The 18,812-nt window shown below is 34.9% G+C and overlaps 1 protein-coding gene across 2 annotated transcripts; it reads right to left on the bottom strand.

Annotated features, from left to right (window-relative positions):
• Window positions 1-384: 384 nt before the first annotated feature.
• NDC80_1 (kinetochore-associated Ndc80 complex subunit ndc80) lies at window positions 385-17,528 on the bottom strand (the record flags this gene model as incomplete). Of its 2 annotated transcripts, none has more annotated exons than XM_051216948.1 (13): window positions 385-631; window positions 2,280-2,375; window positions 4,872-5,069; window positions 5,651-5,860; window positions 6,891-7,065; window positions 9,848-9,960; window positions 11,388-11,609; window positions 13,439-13,579; window positions 13,625-13,757; window positions 13,811-13,971; window positions 14,014-14,107; window positions 14,146-14,227; window positions 17,446-17,528. In XM_051216948.1, the coding sequence occupies 12 exons, from the start codon at window positions 14,217-14,219 to the stop codon at window positions 491-493; spliced, it is 1,758 nt and encodes a 585-aa protein (XP_051065583.1). The 2 variants fall into 2 exon arrangements, with proteins under 2 accessions (XP_051065583.1, XP_012793269.2); XM_012937815.3 differs by lacking the exon at window positions 17,446-17,528 and adding an exon at window positions 14,314-14,320 and having other exon boundaries at window positions 491-631.
• Window positions 17,529-18,812: the final 1,284 nt, after the last annotated feature.

The following is an 18,812-nucleotide window of genomic DNA, read 5'->3' on the forward strand; positions in this document are numbered from 1 at the left end:
ACTGATCATCGTCTGTCCCTTCGTGCCGTACTATGCGTGTAGCATATCTCATAGGGTCCTTCAAAATAAATATCCTACTATGGGATATACGTATGAATCAGCTGTAGTCACGTAGCCGATTACGGGGAAAAAATATGACGAAAAAAACATTTTGCAAGCTGGAGTTGCTTCGGTGGTTTAATTATGGTGACAAATTTACTAGTTTCGTAGTAGTGAAGGTTACATTGCAAAAACCAGTTAAATCTCAAAAAGAGAAAGTACAGTTTCATAAGTACTACTTTGTGAGAAGCGACCAGACTTACAAAAGAAGACTGAAAACTGTTCAGCTCTAGTGTCTAATAGGTTTAGATTTGTCTGTAATAAGCTACAAGACATTATTGTGAACGGTTTATTGGAAAACTCTCACGACAATAACATTTTAATAAAATGCAATATTAACAAAAATCAATTGAAGTTAGTTGCAAGAAAAAGTTAATCTCTTGGAGAAATGCTATTCAGATAAAGAATTCTCTTCAAGTGCTTTTCTAACTTTGTTTTCAATACGACGAGCTGCACTTTGAACTTCTTCGCGCAGTATGTTTATATGCATCTGCCAGGTACGATTAGCAGACTCCTTAGTTTTGAAATATGACTAAAAGAGAAAAATGATATATGACCGATTTCCCAGTATATTCAAAAATAAAGTATTATTAAAACTTACAAATAGTAAGTAGATTAAGAGTGCATAGAAGTTAAGTACATCAATAAATAGGTATTTTATTTACAGTATATTCAATACACCAAAGGATTGAGCTACTACATCTTTCGACGTCAAAGGTGTTATCTGCCATAAATACTTTCCAGAGGCAGACAATAAATGTTGACTAGTGAATGTTCGAAAGTCCTTGGTTTGTAATTCAGTTATCACATTAAACCATTCTTTTTATATATACTAGATGTAGTTCCGAAAATGCAAGAGGGTATGAAGAAAATTATACGATGACAAAATGAGAAACCGATAAGGCCGCAGAAGGGTCGAGCAATGGAGACAAACATGAGAAGAATGAACGACTGGATAGAACTAGAAACGAAGGCCCAGGACAGATTGGGTTGAAGAACGCTAGTCGTCGGTCTATACTCCATTGGAGGTAACAGGCGTAAGTAAGCAAGCAGAAGGGCCTGACTTTAGGGATGTTTTCAATAGTCAAAACAGAGATCAACCATAGTTGTTGCAAAACAAAAGCTTTATGATTTCAAGTCTTGTATTGATTATACTGACCGAGTTCAATAGAATACAGTAAACGAAATGCGCATAGTAGCTGATGAATAAAATTTTTAAAAAAGACAAAGCAGAAAATTGTCCTAAAATATTTTTAAAACGTTTCTCTTTGTGAGAAAGAGTATAACACATAAAACTTACATGTGATAAGATAGAAAAACCAACATATAATTGGAAAATTGTCACTGAATGCCTTCTAAAATGAACTCAATAATCCAAGCGATCACCAGCTGTTACTCGAATGTTATAGCGCTAATGCTCGGAACTATCACATTGAACAACAGTTTAGTAATGAAGAGAACTTGAATTTTCAGATATTGGCAAGATCTGAGTCTACATTTTTTATTGGAACTTAGATTTTATGATTAAAATTCTTAACAATAAAGAGATGTCAACATTACTTCTGTACACTATCATATTATACACTCTGAGTTTCATATTGTTCAAATATAATAACTCAATTAAGAACCAAGTAAACACTGACTATATACGCTAGCCGACCGATCACTTCGCCTAACCAAATAAAATACCATCTTAATTCCCTTGAAGTTATATCTAAATTGAAAAAAGTGTTACGCGAAATAGTGGTACATCCCCATATACATTTATACTATACTACGGTTCGCGTCATAGGATAAGAAATAGTGCTTACGACTGAGTGTACTAAGTGCTTAATAAAGAAGGCCTCAGAAATGTATCACATCTTAAAAACCACCGTTCTAAATTTCAAAATCAATGTAATACAAGTTTAAGGGGTGCAATGTCACGATTTATTTCGGTCTAGAAAAAGTGGATATAATATTTATATCGACAGAAACGTTTACACACGAAATGAGACTAAAATGTCGATAAACATAACTTAATAATCAAATGTACTGAGTATCAAACGGCATTTTTGTATGAGAACATTGAAGATATCATTTGGATGGTAAAACCGAAGTAGATACATCGGCATCTGAACCATAACTGCAAAGTTGCATTGCACATAAAAAGATTTCTACGGTTAATACTTTAAAATTACCTCAATGTAAGGAACAAACACTGATAATTGTTGACTAATATTTTCAATATAAGAGGTGATTTTAACTCTTTCTTGAATTATTTCTTCAAGTTTACCCTACAAAAACAAATAATACTTCATTTTACAAAATGATCATCAGTAACAATATCGATAATGCACGTAAAAGTTAATCAACGGAACTATCCTATCCTTTTAATAACCAAAATAGGTCAACATTAAGCAAAGTAAATAAATGTAAATAACATAAAACAGTAAGTGAACTGGTAGATGAATAAAAAAGGACAGCATATTACACGCTTAAAGTGAATAAATTATTCAGAGCTTAGCTGGGCAAAAACTCCATCTACGGAAATAGGGCAGTCGACTTTTGTAAATAAATATGTACAGAACTGCAAAGTACATGAAGTGTCAACAGTGAAAGAAATTCGCCGGGTTTCAAGCTAATAGTTTCGAGATGAAGTTTACTAAAATACTTACTTTCAATGAGAATCTCCTTAAGAAAATTCAAACCATCTTTCACAACGTCATATATGTAGATCTTATAAAAACCTGTAATGAAGATAATTACAAGCTGATTTCATATGGGTTGATTTTCAAAACTCTATCAGCTCAATATTTAGAAAGAAAATATTTGAATTAGACATATTTCCTAGCTATATTCTACATTGAGGGATTAAACAAAACATTCCTAATATAACTAACAGGCGTAGCTGGTACAATTGTTGTCGATAGATCAAAAGAGTAGACCAAATATCATTCAAATCTAAAACACATTGAATTCAGTACATTTTGTAGGATTAATTGAAGATTGAAATCAGTTGTTATGATTTGGAACTTCGATGCTGTTTAAGGCACTTTTACATTACAAGTAGAGTAGGACATCTTCTAAACTTACTGAGAAATTTTGTTTAACTTTAGTTTCTAGCTTTAATCTTTTTTCCAGTAATCTGATTATCTAATTTGTATTCCCTCAGTTTTATTAACTACATATTATTAATAACACACAAAAAATTTGTATTCAGATTTAACTGTAGTTCCTATCCTTATTATTATTTAACTAGTTGTGATAACTAAAAGATTATGAAATCCACCGTTATTCACTAAAATGACGGAGAATATCTATAGCTAAGGATGAGGTTATTGACGGTATGTTCAGAACTTTGAGCTGGATGGTTGGGTCGTGAAGCTCTCAGTGCTTTTCTAGCGAACATCATTATCAGCACATACTTCAGAAAGAAGAGTTACTAGGATCTCACCATAGTTCACTAACAACCAGTTCTGTTGAAATATATCATAAATGGTTTTTTGTCCATAATTGTGTGAATGTTTTTTCGATCCTTGATTAAAACAGCAACAACCGATCGACTACTATATTAAGCTGTATTCAGATCCATTTAATTACACATACTACACAGAGAAATGGGAAGACATATCTAATGGACTTATTATAGAAAGTAGCCACCCAGAAGATTTCACCATGGAATGGTGATCTAACGTCTCACCATGTATTAAATCAACAGAAAAAATTGACAAGTGGATAGTATATGTTTTTAGAGTTCCCCACCATCAAAACAAACATACAAACAACAGCCACAGAATCACGAACAATAACAACGACCCATCGAATTCCATCCAGGTCAACAGAACAAGCTATTAGTCAGTTGGGAGGAAATCCCAATTAGTTGGCACTTTTTGTGAAATATGCGCTGCTACTGATGTCTTTTAGAAAGACAATGAAAGCTTCACACGACTAAATCATTCAGGTACCTAAGGGAACATAACACAAGTGAAAATGTTTTATCTACTATAGGATTCAAAATTCGTTAATTAAAATTAGGAGGTATCACAAGTGAATTTGTTATGCTGTGTTGTCGCTAGAATCTGATATAGATATACAAACTTCCTACATACGAGTCCAAACCAGCTAACTGAGCGAGAAAACCAAGAGTAAGAAGCTTTTATTGACAAAACCTAATCGAGAATTTACGCGCAACGCATAAATACTTATCACTTCCCCTTAAAAAGTTATAATTCTTCTCTCTTTCTTTAGAAAGTAAAATCTTGGCCAACAGTGTCCATCTGTCGTTTGGTTTATGTGTTATTAATACCGTGTTTTAGGATTTTAGTTAAATACGCAAATATAAGCATTTTAAGGTTACAAGGAAAAAATAGAACACTGCAGTCAGCGTATTTTATAGATACAGTAAACTCATATTTAATAAAAATGAACTGACAGTTCTAGTAAAAAGCCATGACCAGTGGAGTTTAACCATGTCAAGTGTGAAACAGTCACCCACCAGTAACATTAGACGTAGTTGCACAATATCGTGAATTCACTGGAGTTAGACAAGTAAACTATTGGATACCGGCTCCGTAGTCTAGATGTCAAGACCAAGTCACAAGATCTCGAGCTTGAGTTTAAACTATCATGAGATTGTGAATGCATACCGTTGAGAGGTCCCTTACTAAGACGAAAGACCTGTTCAATGATCTCCAGTTTTAAGCGGCTATCCAAATAGGGTTAAATCTATTACACAAGCTATAAAAATTAACATAGTTGTCATCAAGTAAAGTTACAAGTACACAACATACGCTTAACTCCGTCTGACGTTGTTCATCATCAATTAACTGTTTTTTTAACTGTTCTAATTCTTTGGCTCTGTGAGAACATAAACTAACATATTCTTCTTCTGCTTTTGTATGCGCACTGTATTCTTCCGCCAAAAGTTCATCTAGTTTAGCCAAATCTATTTTTACCTCATCCAGCTTAGCTTGTACATCTGGCAATTCCTGATAAGTGAAAAATAATATTCAGACAAAAATCTGTTAAGAATTGCCAATGTAAATAAATTTTAATACATATGTTTATTATTATTAATGTGCTGAAGAAAGACCTCTTCTCAAGTGAATCAAAAAATTCTGTGAGGACAATGAAGAAGGAAAGGTTAAAATGACCGTCGACCTTTTGCGTTGATGAAAATATCGAACATATTCGGTTTTTTATGACTGAAATTCGTTGACTCACTGTCGATAGAACAAATTTCGGAAAATAATCGGTGTATACGATTTTTCTGGTACACAAAACGAGACTATTGAAGGTCCCAGATTCCGGGGACTTTCAGAAATATTTCGAACAATGAAAACAAAGATAAAGAGTACTCGAAAACGAATATAATTGAGGTAGTTTAAAATTCGCAAAATATTTTTTATAACCTTAGTTTGCGCATTTGTTGGATAGAGTAGTCATCATGGAAACGAGAAAAGTCGAACCTACTGAAGTGATGAAGGGCAACACAAGCATAAAATCTCACTATATATATATATATATATATATATATATATATATATATATGGGAATTTACAAAACTTACTGAACTATCGATTGACGATTGAAGAGTTTCGAGACGTTCAACCAATTCACTTAGTCGTTGTTCTTTAGAAGTCAAAGCCAAAGTCAACTGTTCAACACAAGCCTTCACATTTTGAACTAGCAATGGTAATTGCTTAGCAATATCAAATCCTTTGCGATATGTGCAAACTTCCAAATTACAGTTTTTGGTGATCTGTGAAAACGGTGGTTTCTGTAAAGGATCAATAAGTGTGCAGAATTTACGACCGATGTATTGGAAACGAAAAAGTTCAATGACAAAAAGTTAACGATATTGTGGTTATAATTATACGTAAAGTATAACCTGGTACATCCGTTCAAGTTAACAGACTACTTCAGAACGAGTTAAAATTACTATGATAAATAGTAGCAGTGTTATTGGAAAACGAGGATATTTATGCAGAAAAACAAAATCTGCTTCCTACTAAAAAGGACTCTTCGGCAATGTTGGTCTACGATCCCACTAGTGATTAAACACACAGTAGGACGAAAAGGCTGCTCAGTGTCTTCTGGTTTCGAAAGTTATCTAACTAAGGTCAGACTGTGTTATGAACTGTGAAATTCAATAATTTTCACAAACCAACATACTAAGAAGATTATTATTAGATTGTGCGTACAGAAATAAGATGTGGAATCATCGCTTAGGCATACAGTAACAACAAACCCATTGAAAAAGCAGCGGCTACAAGGCACTGAAATATTCATCACTAAACATATAAGACCAGAGTAAATATACAATATAAAATCTTTATCCTCACATACAAATATCAATCTAGAAACTGACAGTAAAATAGGTACCAGGAACGAATACAAAACGATCATACAATTAAATTAAAATACAATTGGTGGACATCACAGAAACTAGTAAGTCATGAAACAATAAATAATAATAATAATAATAATAATAATAATGATAATAATAATAATAACAATAATAATCATAATAATAATAATCACACAGCTCTACGATCAGAGATGCCATTGTTAATTTATTTAAGCTACTAAAAGATTACGTACACTGATAACTTAACTGAATATCAAAAATTACATGAATGAATATTTGTCCGATGGATTTATGCTGCAATCTATTCGCTACATTATGAAAGTGCCTTAACTATTTAATCTTTACACACCGCTCTCAGATGAAATAAGTTGGAGTGATAGGTACTGTCTTTCTAGAACATATGCATACTTTTTTTAACAATAAATAAATAAGTACAGACCCTTAGTGATCCGACAAGACGATTATAAGCGTCCAAAGTAGGGGCGATGGTGCCTTCTGAACGTGTATAATCCAATTCTTTTTGTTCAACTTCTTTAATTAAATCATCTTTAGCATGCAATCGAGCATCGACACGTTCCCGAAGCATAATATATTCTTGAGCTAGTCGTCCATAACTAGAAAAGAAATACTACTTTAGGAGAAAAACTGGACAAATAGGAAATACAATAACACTTGGTTTCTCATCCGTATTACTTTGGATACTTGTGTAATAAAATTTACGCTTATATTTTAATGGTTAAGTTCTATCGTTTCTCTTTCACTATTTTAAAAATTTTGTGTTGAAAATTAGTGAAGGTGAAGTTCGTTCAATACATATTGTTAGTAGTTAGAACGCGCAGTTTTTAATTAGTAGGTGAGTTCTACAAAACCTAAACAATTATTTCAGTTCGGGTATCCTGTTATTATTACTGCCACCTCACAAAAACACTGAGACTCAAAGACAAGTACATATACTTGTACTTGGTTAACAAGTTCTTTAGAGATATTGACATTTGTAAACAGTGATTAAATACATGTATTTAACGAACCTGATGATTTTTCATAAGAAATTTACTATCATATTTCAACTACGAGTTATGCATATTAATTGCTTGAGTCTGATGAAGTTAGCTTTCAGCACAGCAATAAAACATCTTAATAATTCAATTAATTCATAATATAACATACCTAAAAAATATTAGTGTCTGTGGTAAACACTTCATCGTTCTTAACTAGGTTGGATTGTGAACGATTGGAATGGGACTCAATAGAATATGATATTTGATATTTTAAAATCCAATCATTTATGTTTTCGTGGATATGGACTGCTGATTAATTTTAAAGGATAATCAAATACCTGTTTAAAGCTTTTTGAATTTTATTCGTTCCACGACTAGTCAGACATGATCAACGTAGAGCCTAGAAAAACGTGTACCGACCCACGAAGTTATCATAAGATGTTAGCAGTCAGTAAGCTACAACTGTACCGATGTGTCTCAGCCCCGCTAACTAGAGAGAGGAGTCCAGGTGCACAAGAGGGAAATGTATTCCACAAGCAGCCAGAAGCAAGAACGACAAGCACAACTCAAGCATATATATATATATATATATATATATATATATATATATATATATATATATATATATATATATATATCAGTCAGTCAGCTTCAACGTACGACCAGGCACATATATGCATCGGTCCAAGTTTCCATACCTCATTAACACGACAAGATGAACACCAGATTCACAAAAGTAGTTAATTCAGAGGTGGCAATATATAAAAGAAAGATTGGATATAAGGATATAGTACAGGAGGAAAGAATTAGTTCGTAGAAAGAAAGATATAAAGCGATTTTAATCTCTTAGTTTAAGGGAAGACAGAGAGTGTATACACCGACGCCATTGTGATCGATTCTCAGCTATGTCACCCACAGTCTCCAACCATTGGTCACAATAGTCGCGTTGACCCCAAAAAAGCAGTCTGCATCTATCAACATTGCTAGGACTAGAAGTTAGTGACTCCAAAGACTGATGTCACGTTTTGGTTTGGCCAACCCTAACTTTCTTCCAACCATCACCAACACTAGTCAGCAGCATTGCGCGTTGTGGTAATCGGTAGTCAGGCATACGTAACACGTGCCCCAACCATCTCAGTCGATGAAGATTCACAACCTCATCAACTGATTTGCCATCATTCCCTAATACCCTGTGTCTAACCTCACTATTACTTACCCGTTGATCCCAGCAGACGCCAGCAATATTTCTAAGGCATCTGTGGTCAAATACTAGTAGCTTACGAGTATCTTCTACTCTTAATGGACATGTTTCGCTGCCGTAAATTAAACCAGAACGGTCTACCGCGCAATATACTCGTCCTTTCATCGATAGACGGATATCTCGCCTTCGCCATAGGTGACGCAAGTTGGCAAAAGCCAAACGAGCTACCTGAATCTGTGCTGAGATTTCGTCAGACACTAACCCATTAGGGCTGATCAGACTTCCAAGATAAGTGAAGTTGTCAACGCGTTCGACTACTTCACTCCCTATCCTTAGTTCAGGTGTTAACGCAGACCAGTCCTGAAGCAACAACTTGCATTTAGAGGGAGAGAAGAGCATTCCAAACATTCTGGCATTGTTGCTTAGTGCTACCAGAAGACTCTGCATTGTATCAGCGTCTTCACCAAACAGGACTATGTCACCCGCGTATTCTAAATCGATAAGTGGACCTCCTGGGAGATCAATACCCGAGAATTCAGTCGACGAGAAAGTTATTTCCATCAGTAGGTCTATGATGCAGTTAAACAAGATATTAGCAGAAGATGAATAACAAAAAAAAATGATCGAAATAATGTATTTGAAATAGTAATGAGAAAGAAGCATTGAAAATATAGTTCGAAACGATAGGATGAAGAGGTACCTATGAAGAAGTACTGCAATTTAAGATCAATGAACGTTCTTCGTTCATAATCAAGACTTGGTTTGAAGGAATACGCTAATAAGATAACTAATGGGAAAAATCAATATGAATAACAGTTTGACATCTTTCAACTGGTATTAACTACTTATATGGTTTAAAATAATCACTTTAAAAAAATAAGTCGAACGATTATTATTTGAAAACTTGTAAAAAATTGAGATAAGTATGATTGGTAAATTTAACAAAATTAACGAGTGCTTAGTTTAAAAAAGAATAGAAATAGTCTAATATTCTAGACGCAAATATTATGTAGTGTGCTAGAAAGACTTAGTGGTTTCAACACTTAACGTCAAAATAACTGGGCGACAGTTTGTAATATTGTACTACTTATTTCAATTTGTAGGCTGTGAGCGGGCAGAAGTTGGAAGTTGAATGTAAACACTTCTACTCAGTAGATAAACCATAAATAATATATTTATTGAAAAAAGAAAACATACCCAGCATCTTCTTGTTCCTTTACTTTTGCACGTACTGTAGCCAACTGTTGTTCTGCTTCTTTGTTTTTTAATTCAAGTTCCTTTAAAACTTCTGTGCGCTCTTCGTCTAAAGACTGTCGAAAAGCATATTTTCTATTACATACATAAACATTTTGTTAATTGCCGCACATTTAACACGGAATTATAGTATGGTCAATATACAGAGATGAGTTGAAAATGTGCTTTTTACCTAATAACAGAACTACGTAACAATATGGTAAAATATAACTAATACAAACCAAAAACCAAGGAAGGGTCTATCAGTGGATCAAATCATGAACCATATCTTTCAAATGACAGCTAAAGATATAACATTTTGTTGGTAGGTCACTCATTTGATTAAGACATGTTTTATGCAGGGATTGCGCTTATTGCCTTAAAAATGAGCAGATCAACGGTAATAAATAGGCAAAAAGTAGAGCCCTTCGGTGTATTTTATATATATATATATATATATATATATATATATATATATATATACTGGGATATTCCTGACTGCAACTTCGACTTAGCTAACTCGCTTCCTTGTTTCGGAACATAGTACGTTTTTGTCCAAGAAGTGTGCTGATTCTGGGGAGTAGTCGGATGGAGTAGTGTCCGAAGAATACTAAGCAATGAAAGTAACTTGGTCGGATTAGCAAGAGTTAACACCTTATTGTTCAAAAATTTCATAAATAGAGAGTAGTATTTGGTACAGTGGACAAACATACTTGAAGATCAGGTATCTAAACCACTTAGTCAGTCATATTACCATGTTGATTTTAAGTGTACTAATTTGTGAGTAAAAACGATCGCACGATAACCAACAATACAATCAAACAGTTAATGTAGAATTGGACATCGTGGATTGAAACCAGAGACTCAATAGGTAATAGACTAATGTCGATATCACTAAGTCACAAATCTATTATGACCTGAGCGAATTTTCATAACTTCTAGTATGACATTTATCACCAAGTAGTACTGAAAACGTAAGTAAATCATGCTACGAAATATACCATTTAAATTTATGAGTATTTGAAAGATGAGAAATGGTTTGATACTACTATTAAATGATCTTTTAGGTATCAGATTAATATAGACAGAAAGCGTATACAATAATGGGTTTTATTCAAACATTGTGGTTTCTGTACGAAGAGTTAACTGGAACATTCTGATCAAACGCTGTTGTTAAAATCTTGATCTTGGAGACAGAATCCAAAATAAGGACTAGATAAGCGTGACTTTGGTTACTAATAAGTGCTCCATCTATGTAAATATCAGTAATAGTTCTAGTTTCTTGGAGGTAACGTCTGAGACAGTGAAACTAGGTGATCCTGCTAGGAGTAGGTGCCAGTTGGAGGAGCGTAAATAGGCAGAGGGTTTTAGAAACTAAGACCCAATAACTGAAAGTCAAGTGTTATGCCTATGAGGTCAACTTTCCAAGTGATAAGAACTGACTAGGTACCTTGTAAGGAACAATTAACATATAACAGCACTTTGAAGGAAAATAAAAATATACCTTTAACTTAGCTATCTGAGATTCATGGTCGCGCAACTTTTCGTCTAGTGATTTTAAACTGAATTCCGTCTCAGCTAATTGAGTTCTTAATGATCTTTCTTCTCCGTCTACATTATTTATACTATTCATTTCTTTATCCACTTCATTCAGACGATCATAAAGCTTCTTCATATCATCTTCACTTGGAGCGTTCAATACTCTGTTGATACGACAACGGTAATCCTCAATGCAAAAAAACAAAGCCATTCTTTCGAAAATAAGTACCATTTTCTCAGAAAAGCGGGGGTAAGAATGCATTTAAAATTAATTTCATTTACCTTGGATGGAATCCAGGTTATAACATAAATATTCAGTTTCAGGTTGCAAAAGAAGAGAATTTTCACACAAAAACTTGAATCCTAAAATCTAACTTAGTGCATTAAGTAAAGACGGTATATTTGTTTATAAGGTTGTCAGATAATATTGACCAAGAGTGGAACCAAGTCCATTCATCAACCATTTAGACGCAAAATGTTAGCCAGAGTGGCGGGTAGATCGAGAATGAATAAGAGTGGTCAAACAAAGAAACAGGATCAACCCATGAATTCATTATTAACTGGAGGGAGTTGAAAGCTTTGGATCCAATCGATTATTGCAGTCAACGGTAAATCTTTAGGCAAGACAAATCAGAATCACTCACAATGATACAGCGGCACAATTGTTTCTCCGTGAAATTTTGAGTTTCACTATTATTTTAAACTTTCTTCATCAACTCGTTTCAGTGCTTCAAAACTACACTCATGGTGTTTAGTTTGTGACCAATACTGATGTTATTTACGTTCATACGCTTTTGATATGGTTTATCGTTGTACTGTCGATCGGTGTTGTTGAAAGAACTGAGCTAAATATACCGCTTGGTACTTTTAAAACATCTAACTTTGGTGACTAATCAAATGTCGCAAGATAGAAATAATATTAATTATTAAACAGAGACCGAACGTATTTTTGAGTAGCACAAGGTGATACAGTGAACCAATCCACATTTGCCAAATGAGAAAGCCACGTTGTGACCCTGACCACAAGCGCTTGTTACTGATAAAAAAATGAGTTCATTTCCTAAGTATATATATATATATATATATATATATATATATATATATATATATATATAATGTTTGCGCCACACTGGACGCAAAAACGCCACACTAAAAAGACCCATTAGAACTGAATTGAGTAACGAGAAAACCAAAAATAGGTTCCAGGAACAACTGAGGTCACACTTAGGTAGTTCTGAAAACGAGGCTGACCCTTATGTTGCTTGGAAAGATATACAAACAGCTATAGAAGCAGCAGTGAAATCTATCAATGATTTAAACCACATGGTTACAAAGAATCAATGGATTTCTTTAAGGTCTATTGCACTGATGGATTTTCGCAAACTCACCCCATCAGGTTCTGAACGCGATGAAGAGCGTAAACAAATCAGATCTAGGTTAAGCAGAAGTCCAAGAAACGACCGTGAGCAGCGGTGGGCAACGAAAGCAAAAGAGATGGATGAAGTCACTAACTTCTAGTTCTAGCAATGTTGATAGATGCAGACTGCTTTTTTGGGGTCAACGCGACTATTGTGACCAATGGTTGGAGACTGTGGGTGACATAGCTGAGAATCGATCACAATGGCGTCGGTGTATACACTCTCTGTCTTCCCTTAAACTAAGAGATTAAAATCGCTTTATATCTTTCTTTCTACGAACTAATTCTTTCCTCCTGTACTATATCCTTATATCCAATCTTTCTTTTATATATTGCCACCTCTGAATTAACTACTTTTACGAATCAGGTGTTCGTCTTGTTGTGTTAATGAGGTATGGAAACTTGGACCGATGCATATATGTGCCTGGTCGTACGTTGTAGATGACTGACTGACGACCCCACCATTGATTGAGTCCAGGAGTCCCATAGTAGGACCACAGGGCTGCTCAATATTTTCTGATTTTCAATGGTTGTTTGACTGAGGTAAATCAGATACAGAGAAAAAAACATCTGTTACAAAAGGTGAAACACCGACATACTTCAATATCACTTGGAAATATATCAAGGCCTTCGCGTCTTCTTTTAAAAATAACTGACTTCAAATGAAAAATAATTTTATTCAGCGGCTCTTCTTCAGTATCTTGATCATCATCATACCCGAACACCGAAAAATTTATAGCCTAAACACAGATGAATATAAAGATGACCAATAATGAAATGATTACGTCATTTGCATTTTCTGTTTCTTCTCTGAACCAGTCGAACGCTGCTAAAACTGAATTCCAGGCTTGAGGAGCACCAGGTGCTAACAAATGATGCTTACTAAGAACATTTGGGTAGCCTAGAATTTTAAGATAACTTCAGAAAAACCAAGGATTATGCTGTTTGCTTTTATAGAAAATTATTCTTACTTCAGACAAACTTCTTCCGCTTTCATTCCGTCGTTTTCAATACGAAAGGAGGGCTCAATTTGTCGAACAAGATGTTCGAATATTGAAAATATTTCTTTTGAGTTGGGTGAATGGAGGATTTTGGGAGAAAGGGAATTTGAATAGTCGGTGGTTTCCAGAAACTAAAGTCAAATGAAAGTTAAGCCTGTCAAAACATAGTTTACCTGGATTAAACTTCCTATCATCTTAGTGATATTTGCTTTAGATTTAACCTCACGGTTAACAGGTTTTTGTTCCTGTGGACCAACAGATGAAGTCCTAAATAATGTTCAGCTAATGATTAACAAACAATCTACCTTGCTTTGATATTAGAAGGGATTCCAGTCATACGGCTCTTTCTCTCAGGTTGAAGACTGAAGTTTCGAGGCATAGTTAAGTCTAAATAAGTACGAAATATAAAAAAATATATCAAAAAAGTAATTTTCACGTTATGAAGTAACTGAAAGATGGTGATTAAAATTTACCACACATATTTAAGGTAACCTAAGACAGAAAAGTACGAAAATCAAGATTATGGCAGTAGCACCCTATACGAAACCGCTCTGGAAAGTGAAAGTCATTCTGACAGTTTTCGTTGGATTATAGGAAAAACAAATAGAAAAAGAGACCTTAGACAAAATCAAACTGGTCTAACTCATAACCCTTTACAATGGAGGGGACTCAACGCAACGCAGATTCAGGCAGAAACATGAACTGGTTCGAGTTGCCAAACCACATTCGCACGAGAATGAGCCCATTTGAGTGATTTTGAGTCACGTCACTCGACGTTTCCGAAAAATGGTCAAGATGATCGTTCGGACCAAAACGTCCGTAACTACTAATACGAATCAGATCAACAGCCAATGAGTTCATACACTTGGTCTGAGAGCTCCTAACTCCTAACTTCCCAACTCATTAAACATTGGGCGTTCAGGTAGGCAAAGTAAAGGATACGTAGTTCTTGTAAACTCTTCAGACGATAGAGGTTTAAAACACCAACCGACTTGACATATAAGTCCAGTACTCCACGCATAACCTCAACATTGGTCACTTGGTGGTCCTAACACAAACGATAAATACTTGGGACACCTATGACCCAAGACTAGTAACTCACTAATTTCCATTACTTTTAAAGACCGTTTCACAGACATTAAGTAGAACACAGTAAGCGGATGAAGATTGTGTTAAAAAATCTAGATTACCCAATGCAAGTGACGCAAGTTTGCAGACGCCAAGCAAGTCTTCTGAATCCATGGAGATTTTATCAAATACCAGCCCACCAGGACTAATGGAACTCCAAAGATAAGTGAAGTGGTCAGCACTCAACTGCATTACTTCCTACAATGGTTACACGTGAAGGCCGAACCCGACCTCCTAGATTGTTTGGTAATAGCAGGTAATCATAGGGTAGATGGGGGCCAGTTGAACCTTTCCTTAAAGTGTTCTGCACATCGTTTTAATCTGCAATAGTGTGGACAGTGTTTTTTCACCAAGTAGAACTTTTGTTAGTATACTTTCAAGTTTTCATTGCTCTTGGGTCTGGTGGGATTCTTATAAATTCAGACCCCACCGAAATTCACTGATTCCCTTGGACTTTTTGCTCAAGTCGCTAACATATACCACTATTTTTGCAGCTGTTTTGATATCAAACCAAGCTGGATCAGGATGGACGTCCCTTTAATGGTTGACTAAGCATTTAAAATGGTGTTCCTGAGAGGTGATTTTGATTTTTCATCTACGGATGAAATCTAAGAGTTCTTTCTGCTGTGAATTTTATGGTTCCAGTAAGATGCAAGCAAACGCGTCTTTGCGTCAAAGCATGATCAAAGTTTAAACATGTGCTTCGGAACAAGGTTTAGTCTTCAGATGAACCTTTCCAGCGATGATAGTAACATAGGTTATTTTGTCCATCGTTGAGTCACCTTAAGGGCTTGTTATGTCACGTGATCTCTAGTAATGACTGAAGTTGGTGGTTGTCAAGACTAAATGGTTAAGAAGGAAAAACTCAGGCGAAAACGATATGATACCAAACGAAGCAAATCGTAGTTACCCTATGGACCAAAAGATGGACTTCTGCAGCACATCTTAACCAATATACCTGGCGACGGTTCGTCATTTGATTAAATGAATGGCCACCTTCCATCAACATATATCTAACATCAATGGTGTCTACCAGCTGGTTCTGACACATCAGGAGTTAAGCGCAACTATACGTGACTGTGTGGTTATTTATGTAACAAGAGAAACTTACACATAGATTATCGACTTGAAGAAACATGATTCTACTGGAGGACACCAGTTTGTAGGTCACTTACACTCCAACCAATCGACAGTTGGACTCATTTTCAGCTTAACATATTAGGAAAACAACTGGATATTTCGAGGACAATAAAACAACACTACTAGACACTGTAGCATCATGGTAATGTGGATCAGTAAACAACTAAATTAGATGTAGTTCGCTTCGCTATATAACGACAAGTAATTAAAGCTAAACAAAACAGGAATACGGCATATAAAAAAACGTCAGAATTTGGACACTAAGGAAATTGCCACTAAGAATGAGTACCCTGGTAATCTTAATAAAAACTGACATTCATGTTGCACTTCAACACATTAAGGTCTCAACAGAGACACAAGCCATAATCACAGTTAGTCCAATGAGACGAACCCTACAGAAACATCTTAGGACTCGACCTTACGTTTAAATGGAGCAAGTATCAGGGACAAAACATCATAGGTGTATATAGATTCAGACTGATGTTTACTCCCAACCAGTTGACTTAGACATGTGTAAATATTGTAAGGTATTAGCTTTGGAAGTGTGAAAATAATCACTGGGTAAGGAGTATTGAGGTTTTTATGTGCGCTAGTGTCGAGAAACGCACAATGGACTGTGCGTGTTTAATAGTCAAAACATGAAAGCAACAGCTTATTCTATAGAGACGACATACTTTTGAACAAGTTAAATTAAATACTGTGTGGTGATAGTAGAAAATCACAAAGCTGCGGCTTATTAGAACTTTGAAATATCTGGGCACATTCGCTGAAAAGAAGACCTAGTCATTCAAAGTATGTAACCTAAACAAGTGAAATCAGAGGACAGACAATAAGAACTAATTCCGGTATGGATGAGGAAAATATCCAAATCAATCGCCCTATTTCGTGATTTTCCCCAGTCGTAAGAAATATGATAGATTTCCCAAAAGTATGAAGGAAAACCTGTGTCATATGATAATGAGGAAGAACTGGGAAAAACCGAAGATCTCCCCAAACATTTTAATGATTCGTATCTTCCCAGTGTTTTATGTTACGCTTTCCAGAAATTTCACCTAAACAGACAAAATTTTCCCAAAAAGTAGGGAGATCAGAAACAGACACAACTACATGATTCGCTACACCGAGGTGCATAATATTAAAAATTTCACTGAACTCAAGTGTGAGTTATAATCATCTACCAACACCAACAACATACAGTAGTTTCCAAGTGACAAACTTGGGGTGTTACCAAACACCAGTGATTCGTTGTCAACAAAAGTTCATCTAACAAAATATTCTAGAAAATACTGATTTTCAATTTGTGGTATTCACGAAAATCCTACTACTTAATGACTTACAAATGTCCTGGTTAACAAAAACTCTAAACAGCAATCTACATTTAACTGGGAATCCAACTTTCCGCGCACTACCTCAATGCCTAAACTCAATGCATACAAACAAATCAATTATTAAAAAGACGCTACAAAACAGTACAGACACGCGATCGTTTTTATAGAGGAATGAAGAGTTTCTCCATTATTCACTCCCACATGGAACCGGAAAACAAATGAAGCATATAGTGACAGAAATGTTAAAAATTTTATAAGTCATGTATAGGCACGGACTAGCGGGTAAGCCAGGGATTTTCGCGCACACGTTACATATTGTCGTGGATTTTTTGTGTCGTTATTTATCAGCTATTAACAGGCTTTTTTGCATGACACATCAATTTCTGTATTGCTAGTGCTTGTAACATAGTTTTTATTCCGATTTATTGGCAGTTTGACGTATTTCTTGCTCACCACGTAAGTAAATCTGAAGTTAGCTTAATATAGTTATTTGTAACAATACAAACTCAAGCAAGTAAAGTTCACCGTGTTTCTAGTCAAAAAATACATCACAGATTGAGTTTTCATGAAAATGAACCGTAAAATCTTTTACATATGGTTAACCTCCTTGATTGCGGTGACGGTGAACATGGATGTCGGTAGTTGTTTTTAAAATGTAAGTAGAAGCAATCAAGCGTTAACCTAATTGTGAATATTATATAACTTGTTTGTATTTAGCCATAAAAAGTTATATCCATTAGAGGTACCATTGTTTTGTACTGAAGTGACATAATTATGTAACGTATAAAAAAAATATGTGAGTAACAATTGACGTTTATAGTGTTGTCCAGCGGCTTTCTGAATGTCTGCAGTAATAGTGTATAACACCACATCAAGTAGGAACAAAATCTTCATGAATAAAACGATCGGTGTTTCTTGTGAGAATGGTGACACAACCATGTTTTTTAGTTAATACTGATTTGTGACGTGTCTGTTATAGGGTTCACAAATGAGTTATTATATACTCTTCACTCCGTTTCGGTAATACAGTTGTTGTGTTACTTAGGAAGTTATGAATGAATGTCACTACTTGTTAATAAAAGACTTATAGGCACAGTCTGTTACTTGCTATTTGAATAACTTATTGAATATGATACTGAGAACAAAGTTTAATTGTTTGTCTCAAAACGGATTTGTTGTTTTTCAGAATAGTATGAAGCTTATGGAATTTAGGATTACGGAAGATCGTGTGGAAAACCGGTTTACAAGTTTACGATAACTGTTTTATATTGCCTACTGCTATGCTCATTCATCTAATGAATTATTTAAATATAAATATAACAACCATACGCAGTGTTTTATATTATAAATCCTGTAAGTTTGTATAATTATGGTCT

This window comes from Schistosoma haematobium, chromosome 6 (genome assembly GCF_000699445.3).
Source record: "Schistosoma haematobium chromosome 6, whole genome shotgun sequence".
NCBI lineage: Eukaryota > Metazoa > Platyhelminthes > Trematoda > Strigeidida > Schistosomatidae > Schistosoma > Schistosoma haematobium.